The 10,178-nt window shown below is 60.7% G+C and overlaps 1 protein-coding gene across 1 annotated transcript; it reads left to right on the top strand.

The window, feature by feature from the left end:
* Positions 1-6,602: 6,602 nt before the first annotated feature.
* Positions 6,603-9,809, top strand: LOC124233692 (epididymal-specific lipocalin-10-like). The gene is made up of 6 exons (XM_046650816.1): positions 6,603-6,713; positions 7,308-7,447; positions 7,795-7,865; positions 8,210-8,317; positions 9,245-9,343; positions 9,781-9,809. Exons 1-6 carry the CDS (start codon positions 6,603-6,605, stop codon positions 9,807-9,809), a joined length of 558 nt encoding a protein of 185 aa, XP_046506772.1.
* Positions 9,810-10,178: the final 369 nt, after the last annotated feature.

The following is a 10,178-nucleotide window of genomic DNA, read 5'->3' as shown; positions in this document are numbered from 1 at the left end:
TGCCCCCACGGTAGCCCCAGAACCCAGCACCTGCCCCCACACAGCACCCCCAGACCTCAGCACCTGCTCCCACACGGCAGCCCCTCCCGGCCTCCCCCGTCCTGGTCTCACTGACCCTCCCCCCTCTCCAGGACGGGGGGCACCGTGGCTCCACAGCAGCCCTGAGGCGGCACCACCAGGACCCTCTGTCCTGCAAGACACAGAAGGAGCCCCTGACCAGGGGGCCTGGGTCACCTCCTGCCACCCCTCCTGCACCCCCACCCCCTCCTCCCCAGCCCTGCATCCCCCTCCTGGTTACGCATAAAGAGCTTCAGCAGTTCCCGGTGCCTCTGCCTGTCTGTGGGTCCATCGGGTGGGCTGGGAACGAGGAGGATGTAAGCAAGCTGGGGCGGGCAGGGCGGGAGGACCCAGCAGCATCCTGGTTCTCTGTGGTGGGTGGTGCAGTCCAATGGGCATGAGGGTCCAGGCGGAGGGTTGGGTGCTGCCACTCTGCCGAGGGTCCTCTGGGGGTTTTCTGCAGGCCTGACGCCCACGAAGCCAGGTTCTGGTGGTCGTGTGGTCAGGGGCAAGGACCTGGCCCATGGGACTGCACATGTGTGACCTGTGACACTTGAGCTCAGACTGCCAGCTCTGCTTCCCCTGCACTGGTGGCAGTTCAGCTCACATCTCGGTTCGGCTCTTCCAGCCTTAGCTGGGCTCCCTGGGGCCTGCCCTGTGCGCCCGTGATTGAGGGGTTAGCCTGAGATGGGGGCAGCTTATGCACAGAACTTGGGGCTCTCCCTCTCCGGCTCTCTGCTTTCCAGGATTTCCTCCTTCACTTTCCTGCAGCTCTACTCACCCAGGACTCTGTCCTCTGGTTCTTGAAGGCAGCAAGATCACAGGGTTTCTACCAGAGGCTTATCTGCTCCTCCTGGTGGAGACAGGGGCCTGCCTTCAAGACAAAAGCTATGAGCGTGAGAAGCCCACCAAGTGCCATTACCTTCCTCGGGGTGTTGACTGACCGACAGCATGTTTGCCGCTGGTCCCCTTCAGAGGGCTGTTTTCGTGGTCTGGGCAGAGGTAACAGTGCTACCTGGGGGAGGCTCGGACAGGTGCTAGCTGCCTGGCCATGAAGGGAAGTGGAACTTGCTGCCGTTTAGTAAAGGACCTGCACTTTACAATCCCAAGAAGAGGGCTTGCTTCAGATAAGAAATGGCCCAAGTCACCAAATTCTTCCATCTGCTCGTGGAGTTGCGTGTCACTGCTGATCTGGGGAATCTCACCCAGCTTTGTGCAGAGTCACGATGAAGAGGAAACAGAACGTGGGGTCCTAGGTGGGGCTCCCCAGAGTCCGACCCCGCGCGGAGCACTCAGATCGTTCTACTTGTCAGTCTGGGCTGTGGTTGGCTGAGGGCTGACCCAGGGACGTGACCAGCCAGCAATCTGGTCTGCACTGTGCTGGCCTGAGCGTGCACCCGCACCCAGAGAAGGCCACCAAGCGAGGAGTCACAGGGCCTCGCAGTAGGGAGCTGCCTGTGCGCAGCAAGGATGAGCCTGGGGGACAGGGTGGGGCCCTCACATTACTGCCTCCCCCCACCTTTACACTGCTCAGACACACTCAGCCCCAAGCCCCTATCATGAAGCATCACAGATGTGGCCATCACAGCTCTTTCAGAGGGGAAAAGGTCTTTGGTGTGAAGATGAGCAGGAGAAGCGGCAGCCCCTGCTCTGCGATGGCTTCTGAGATGTCGTTGGCATCTGTCCCATGTCTGGGTCCCCTTCACTCTTGAGGTTGCTTGCCAGGGGGGTGGGGTTGATCCGTACACTCACCTCTGGGGGTCCAAGGCCCTGGTTCTGAGCTCTTCCTGGACTAGGGCCCCTCCAGTTGCTTTGTCGTGGTCCCTGGGCGTGGGAGCACAGCAGGCGCTCCAGTGAGCCCCCGATTTCCAGGCTTGCTCCCCTCTGCCTCTATGAAGTGGCAGCAACTCGAGAAGCTCACAATAATCAGGGCCAATCAGCCGGCTGATAGGAAGCAACTCCTTTCTGTACCTGCTGGTCCACCAGCACGAGGAGCCAACGACGACCTGGTGGAGGCCACCGTGGCAGGTCTGGTGGAGCGCGTGCCGTGGCTGCTGGTGGAAGTGCCTCCCCTCGCGGGGACCCAGAGCTCGAATCTCACGGAACCCAAAGCCACAGGGATGGAAATCTCATAGCTTTAAATGGTTCTGTTAGAAAAAAAGACGTGCTTAAGTCAACGGGCAAAGCCTTAACCCTAAGAGAAAAAAAGCAACTTATGCCCAACGTAGGAGAAGGGAAATAATAAGGATGAGAAGTCGACAATCGGGGAAGCCGCGTGAGCACGCAGGTTGCACACGATGCCTGCGCCCCCACGTGCTGTCACTCGCCGTCTGATTCTGCCCACGTGTGGATGATGCCCGTCGGTCCCAATGCACATTCCTGGTCCTGCAGGTGATGCCGCGGCCGCAGCCTGCGGATGCTTCTCCTCCACAGCCGCCTGTGTCAGGCTCATCAGTGGAGGGGGCAGGAGAGCACTGCGCAGGAGGGGCCCCTTCCAGGTTCCAGGGTGTCCGCCTTCGTCTTCTTCCTTCTTCTTCTTCTTCTTCCTTCTTCTTTCTCCTGTGATGCTGGGCTGGCAAACAGGACACCTAGGGGCGTTCACCCAGTGAGTTCAGCAGCATCCCCATTGGCGGCTTTCCAGTGAGTTCCATGGGCTCCCTTACCCACCACCCAACCATGGTAACCTCTCTGCCTTCCAGGGGCCACGGTCACCCCCTCTTGCGAGGTCTGAATCCCGTCTGCCTTTGTTCCTACACGGGGTGCTCGGCCTCTGCCTGGGGGAGGGCACTCCGACACCTGCTGTTTCTGTACCCTGGGCAGCTCTCTTCACCTTTCGTACCCACCCCCATGTAACCAATTATCAATTCTTTGTATTAAACTGTGTTCAGATGGCTGCATGCTTCCTCCCTCCTGACTCTCTGGTCAATGCAGGATACTTTCTCCATTTTATGCTAAAAGCAGTTCTGGCAACTCGACCTCTGAGTGTGACCATGAGGCAGCTCTCAGCCTGCGGGAGCTGCTGCCGGCTGCCCAGGCCGCCTGTGAAATCCAGAATTTCTGGTACGCACACACGCACTGACAAATTCAGCTCCACCCAGAGTGAGCACGCAGCTCTCCTGGGGTAGCACCTTCAGAATCGAGTCCCACGTAGCTCCTCATGGAGGATCTCCAAGACGGCAAGTCAGGTGCCCTCGGGCAAGGGAGGAGGGAAGAGGGGGTGACTCTGTTTGGGGAGGTTTGGCGGCTTGGGCAGGGGTGGTCGAGGTGACCTCTTCACCTGAGATCACATAAATGTCCCCATTCTCTGTGTAGGGTCCGCACCCAGCAGAGCCAGATGCCCAGGGACGCACAGCCGTGAACCGTCTGGATGTTGGCAGGGCTCACATCTGTGCCTGACCCTGCCCGTGTGAGAGGAGAATGACCTCAGAGGGGCCTCAGAGGGGCTCGGGCTGAAGCTGCCAAGGGGATTGAAGCTGTTTGAGGCCCAGGGACAGGCGAGAGGAAGAGAGCTGTGGGGCAGCGCGTCAGAGAGGGAAGTGGGGCCTGGGTCCCAAACCCCGGCCAGGCCGGAGGGAGGGACCCAACCAAGGTGGACCAAGCCTCTTGAGCCCTGGACCCTGAGGCCTCACACCGCCCGGAGCCCTCAGAGTGATCCTGTTTGAGGCAGAGTGTCCATCCTCCTGGAAGATCCATAATCTGAGAGCTGAAGAGACTCAACGACTCCGTGCATCCCAGAATTGTTGAAGGGCAGCGTAGCACACCGAAGGACTTGACCGCGCACGGGAGTTCCGGCCATGAGCCCAGGTGACCAGTCCCTGCGCCCAGGGAGCGTCAGCGCTACGGTGGGTGAGTTCCCATGACTGCAAACTCTGGGCTCGAAGCAGCGCACACTTCTTACCTTGTAGATCTGGAGGTCGGAAGTCCAAAATCAGTCTCATGGGGCTAAAGCGAAAGTGTCCACAGGGGGTTCCATTTGGAGGCTCCGGGAGAGTCCATTTCCTGGGCTTTTCCAGCTTCCAGAAGCCTCTGCACTCCTTGACTCGTGGCCCCTTCCTCCACCTTCACAGCCGGCCTTGTAGCATCTTCTCTCCTCCCTGGACCTCCACCCGTGTCCTTAGAACCCCCTTCTCCTTCTTCTTGTACTTTCTCCGCCCCCTCCTCTTCTCTCTGTCTGTCTCTTCTGTCTTTCTCTCTTTCTCCCGCCTCCCTCTTTTAAGGATCCTGTGGTGGCATGGGGTCCACCCGGATAATCCAGGATGACCTCCCATCTCCAGATCCTTACCTTCCTCACATCAGCAAAGTTCCTTGTCCCATGTGAGGTAGCACATGGCTCTGGGGATTGGGGTGTGGACGTCTTGGGCACTGCCATTCAGCCCACCACATGGAGAAATTGACACACAGTATACTGGGTTGTGGGTAAATGAAGTGGATGACCCGGGGAGCCATGAGTCCTTAATAGAAAACCACTAGGGAGTGACACAGAGAGACGCGGGGGCGTGGGGTGGGTGCGTTTACCTGCCTCAATGCCCCTGGAGGAGGTGTCTTTTGCTGCCTAATTGCCCCTTTGCTTTGTGACTCTCCCTAAGGTTGAGCCCCATGTGTCGCAGGCCTCCCGGCCACCGGCCTCCGCCACGACGCGCTGGGGCAGTGAGAGCTGCCGGCTCTCCTCCTCCACGGTGTCCGCGTGTCCCGGGACGCCCCTCCTGCATTCTGGGCGCTGCAGGGCTCCTGGGGGCCGCTCCTCTTCTCTGGAAAGTCTACGGATGCTCTATTCTTCCTTTCCAGTAGTTTCTAAACATCCTCTGTTCTTGGAGCCCAAAAGCTTCCCAGGACGTGCCCAGCCCGGGTCTTCTCTCATGCCTTACAGCATGTTGAGCGTTTTCAACCTGCGCTCCCCAACGCCTGTGAGATTTCTGCAGCCTGGGGAGATTGTACAGTCTCCCGTCTCCTCTGGGATGTCTAACAGCCGCACGCAAGGACCCCTCAGCGTCCCCCAGGCCCTTTCTTGTCACCCGCGGCCTCCTGCTCAGCTCTGGGCCCTGAGATCTCTTCTCTCCGCCTTCTTCTTTCCTCTGGGGGCTCTCTCTCTCTCCTCGACATTGTCTCCCTAGTTTCTCCATGTGTAAACCGTGTGCTGTCACTCCACAGTCTCATTTTGTCCTGTGACCGTCTCTTCAAGGGACATTTTGTCGTCTTGAGTCCATGGCATCCTCTGTCGCCTCCTGCACCTTGTTCATCCTGGAGAGCCGCCCGCTGTCAGAGCTCTGTGGATCCTTGCTGTCTGGGCCCTGCACCCCGTCCTGGGGCCCAGTCCAGGCTCGTCCACCTGCAGGCGACCCGTGAGTGTTGTAGGTCGGGCAGCCCCTGGCTCTGGGGACGTTTTGCTAGTCTCCTGCCAAGATTCCTGGAGGAAACCTGTCTGTCCCCAACCTCCATGGGGCAAAGGCTACAGTCCTCCTGGCCTCAGGCTAGAAGGTTCCCGACTGTGTGCCCCCGTCTGGAGCTGGTCCAGCGCTGGCCGACCAGCAGCATCTTGCGGCATCTCACAGGGTGTGGCACTGCCCTTCCATGCAGGGCCTGGGGGCCCCTGGGAGCCCTTCTCCCTCCAAGAAGCTGCAGTGGACCCCTCCTGCCTGGCTCCTGCCTGACTCCCGCCCTGCTCTGGGCTCCAGGCCTTACCTGTTGAGGGCCCAGCTGCCACCCACCCGAGAGCCGATTCCCAGCTTGGAGAGGAAGCCCCGGGATGTCTCCAAACCCCCTTCTTCCCTCCTCTCTCCCTCTGACTTTGCTTCCCTTCCATTTCCGTCCTCGCTGTCGTTTCTTCCTGCTCCCGTGTGTGTGTCTCCACTGGTCTCTCCGGAGCTGGTTTCTTTCTCTCGATCTTTCTTGCCATTTCAAACAAGGCCTTGACTTTCATTATAACTTGTAACTGTTTGTTGGTCTCATATGTATGAAAGATAATGTTTCTCTTCATAATTTGTTGATATCCTTATAACTGATTGGATTTCTATTGTTCACAGTTGGTTTTTAGTCTATTTTCTCAGGCTTTCTACATATACAATCACGTCCTCTGCCTGCATGGTCGTTGACTTTCATCTTTGCTGTTTTTACACTTCTGTTTTTTTCTCTTGTCAACTTGCGCTATGTGCCTCTCTCCTGGGGGGGGGGGGGTTAGAACAGGAGGCCCAGGGGTGTGACAGCTCCAAGAGACATTTGGTGACCCCAAGCCCAAGGGAGTGACCTCGGGAGCATGATGGTGCCAGGGACTGGGGGAGGGGAAGGGGTGAGCGTTTAATGGGCACAGAGGCTCTGTCTTCAGGGGCCTCCCAGACAGGCAGTGCCCACTGGCGGCTGTGCTGCCCCGAGGGCTGAGTGCCCGGGCCGGCCCTCTGTGTCTGGGGAGGGGAGGGCCCAAAGCCCCCTCCCTCCCCGTCGGCCCACCCCAGGCTGGCCCGAGACTCCGGGTTGGCCCGATGCCACGGCTGGGCCAGGTGGGCAGGGAGATTTAAAGGCAGCATCAGGGCAGCTGAGGGAGGAGGGTGAGGATGGGGCCGGGGCGGTTGCTGCCCACGCTGGCCCTGGCACTGGTGCTGGCTGTGGGGTCCCAGCCGCAGGAGCAGATCCCCAGGGAGGTCCACAACCTCAACTGGAACAAGGTAAGTCACGGGATCCCAGTCCCCGGGGCCAGGCGCCCGGGCACCCAGAAGAAATCTTCAAAGGGCCATCCGGACAGAGCGGGCAGCACCCTGAGGCTAATAGGAGGTTCATGGGCTCCATGGCCCAAGAGCCCCAACGAGTGGGCAGAGTGGAGGGCCCCAGACAGGTGTGGCCTGAGGTCGCCTGGAGATACCAGGTGGGCAGAGGGGAGGTGGAACGAGCAGAGCATGTTCTGGAATAACGAGACCACTGGCTGGATGGAAGGTTCCGGTGGGGTCGGCTGTGGGCGCAGGCTGAGAAGACTGTGGGAGCGTGGGTTTGCGGCAGGAACAGTCAGTGGGCAGGGTGCAGGGGCGAGCTGGAAGGGCGGGCCCCCAGGAGGACCACGCGAGAAGCCAGCTCCCACGCGATGCCCACGGCCCAGCCCTGTGCTGCCTCGGGCCGGACCAGCTGGGCACCTGCCCTCCACGGCCTGGGGTGGGTAGCCGTGGACTCTGGAGGCGGGCTGGGCCTCAGGCAAGTGTCACTCGTCCCGTGAGTTCTGGGGTCCTGGCTGGGAACTAACCTCTGTGCTTCCCCCTCCCTCTCTGCAGTTTGCAGGGTTCTGGTACATTCTTGCCATCGCCTCTAATGCCCCAGGATTCTTGCCGAGCAGAGACAAGAGGAAGCTAGGGGCGTGCATGGTGAGGGTTCACAAAACGGGCCAGCTGAAGATGGTCCTCGCCTTCAACCAGTGAGTGCGCGAGGGCGGGGTCCTGGCACGCCCTTCTCAGACCCCCGGCTGCAAAGAGCCCAGGGCGTCTCCCCTTCCCCAGGTGAGGGTCAGCCAGACCCGTGGTGGGTCTGGAAATCCCACAGGGATCCCCACAGCCAGACCCCCATCACTTCCTGCCCCTAAAGTCCAGAGGGCTGCATGGGAGAGGCCTCTGCAGCCACTGGCACTGGGCAGGCAGGGGTGTTTGGAGCGTTTCCCATACGCCGTGGGACCCCACTTCCCCCAGTCTATACTGGAAAATTCCAGAACAACTGAGCCAAGAAGGGGCTCGCTGGCTGCGAGCTCTCAGCACCCCTGCCCTGCAGGTCGCAGGGGTGCCAGTCCCACACGTTACTTCTGCGGAAAGACAGGAAGAAGGCCGTGTTCAGGAACACCCGTACGTCTGATGGCCGGGCCCGAAGGAAGACCTGGGGTGGGAGAGTCCTGGCTAAGGCCACCGAGATACTGGACGCGATGCCCCTGACCGTACTGCCCCCAGCTGCCCTTCTGCCCCCGAGAACGTGGGTGGGCGGGACAGACACCGAAGCACAAGGTGGCCAGGCTGGCTGTGGTCCCCAGGTCTTGCCTTCCCAGAGCCACACGGCGCGCGTGCGCCCAGGCTGGGCCTGGAGAGAGGGATCAGGGTGGCTCTGCGACCCCTTCCAGACCCCCACTGGGCATTGGGCACTTGGGCGGGCGGTCCAGGTGTGAGTGGCGGCTCTGTGCCCTGTGCCCCTGCAGTGAAGGGCGTGGAGGGCTTCCGCGTGCTGTGCACCGACTACAGCTCCGGCCTCGTGCACCTGCGCCTGGGCCGGGCCGGCCGCTCCTCCAAGACCCTACTGCTCTTCAGTGAGTCCGGCCGCCCCCAGCCCCCAGCCTGGGCCTCCTGGGCAGCGAGTGCGGAGGGTGCGGGCAGGGAGGGGCGCCGAGGGGGACAGAGGGGGACCGAGGAGGGTGGAGCTCAGAGGTGAGGACATTGGCAAAAGGGAGACCTCTGCCCAGGCAGCTTGGCACCGTCACAGACCAGCACAGACCGGGTGCTTCCACGCGGACACGTGGTCCTTGCAGCTCAGAGTCCAGCACGCTGCGGGCCTGGCGGGGACCCTCTGCCTGCTTTGCAGACGGCCGCCTTCTCGCTGTGCTCGTGTGCCCGGGGAGAGAGTTCTGGTCTCCTTCTTCCCCCAGGGGCACCAGTCTCATCACGAGGACCCCACACTCACGACCCCATCTGACCCTAATTACCTCCCAAGGCCCCCCCTCCTGACCCCATCACACAGGGCTTCAACATGCAGTCCACAGGGGTCAGTCACAGCCCAGGAGGTGCAGGCTGCAGCAGGGGTGACGTGGGGCTGGGTTGGGGTGGGTGGGTAGAGCATGGGGCCCTGGACATCGGGACCACCCAGGCAGGTCTCAGAGGTGACCACAGCACGGTGAGTGGGGGAGGCCAGTGGCCACTGCAAAGGGGGCAGTCAGAAAGCAAAAGTAGCCGCCCCCCACAGGCTGACAGTGGGAGGAGGGGAGGAGAGGCAGTGGTGACAGCAAAGGCTGGATGTGGAGCCCCGAGGATGTTTTGCCTGGGGGTGGGCTGGGTGGTGTGGAAGTGACCGGGGTCGGGGAGGGGCATGACCCCACTTCCAGGCACCCCAGTGGGTGGGATGAGCAGCCCAGTTGGAGAAAGTGGGAAATGCCCCCTGAGGCTGCGGGCTGTGGGGGTCCGGTGCAGCCCCAAATGGCCGGACCTGGAAACTCTGACGTGACTCTGCTTTCCAACCGCAGGCAGACAGACCACATCCAGCTTCCCAAGTATGAAAAAATTCGTAGACACGTGTGAGATGTTGGAGCTCTCAAAGAGTGCAACCATTCTCCCGAAAGACGGTAAATACAGTTGCAAGGCTCTGGGTCCAGGACAACAGCGTCCTGGCCCCACCTGCCCATCCCACTAGAGAGCTGACTCACATGGGGAAGGAGAGATGAGAGGACAACAGTGCCACATTTTTAAAGATCTGAAGCCAACTGTGAAGGCACGCCTGCATGTGCGTCCCCATGCCCGCCTCCTGGTCCTCTACCAGCATCAGCTTGTCACCCCGGCAGGCCCTGCACAGGGAGCGAAAGGCGGTGCCCGGGGCACAGATGCTCTGTCTGATCAGGTCTCTGAGGCTGCGGCTAGAGGACCAGGGGCTGTGTGGCTCTGCCCTCTGCGGTGCCCAAGACTAGCATTTATGAAACGAGGGCGAGCCAGCACATGTCATGGGCAGAGGTGGGCTCCCTGAGAGCGGCCCCTGCCCTCTCATCGCCTCTCTCCTCTCCCACAGCCTCCTGTGCGCACACCATCCTGCCGTGAGAGGGAGCCGCCCGCCTGCTCTTTCCTTCGGGGCTTGACTTGCGGTCCCCTAGACCCCTGGAGTGTTGTTCCAGGTTGCAGGTCTCACATCCAGCTGCTTGTTGAGAAGCATTTGGTGACCCCAAAGCATTGAAGGTGTGGAACCCAGGGCCACGGCTCTAGCCCAGAGGGATCTTTTATGATCATCGAGCAATGTAGGCAGGAGGGCACATGCTGATTGGGCAAGGAGATGCCAAGCCAGACCCCTTCTTCCTGTGTCCTCCAGACCACATGGCAGAAAGATGCTGCTGTCCCCCATCTGCTGTGAAATAGACCGCGATCTGGTCCAGTGTCATCCTTGCCGTGTGCCTTCTCTGTAGAGTCTATGCC

Source organism: Equus quagga, unplaced genomic scaffold (genome assembly GCF_021613505.1).
Source record: "Equus quagga isolate Etosha38 unplaced genomic scaffold, UCLA_HA_Equagga_1.0 209743_RagTag, whole genome shotgun sequence".
Taxonomy (NCBI): domain Eukaryota; kingdom Metazoa; phylum Chordata; class Mammalia; order Perissodactyla; family Equidae; genus Equus; species Equus quagga.
This window is presented reverse-complemented; position numbering and strand designations above follow the sequence as displayed.

Excerpts from the sequence above, each read along its gene's own strand:
- LOC124233692 (XM_046650816.1), top strand. The coding sequence starts at position 6,603 with ATGGGGCCGGGGCGGTTGCTGCCCACGCTGGCCCTGGCACTGGTGCTG. Across the intron at positions 6,714-7,307 it reads ACAACCTCAACTGGAACAAG|TTTGCAGGGTTCTGGTACAT; the intron begins GTAAGTCACGGG and ends CCCTCTCTGCAG. Across the intron at positions 7,866-8,209 it reads GGCCGTGTTCAGGAACACCC|TGAAGGGCGTGGAGGGCTTC; the intron begins GTACGTCTGATG and ends GTGCCCCTGCAG.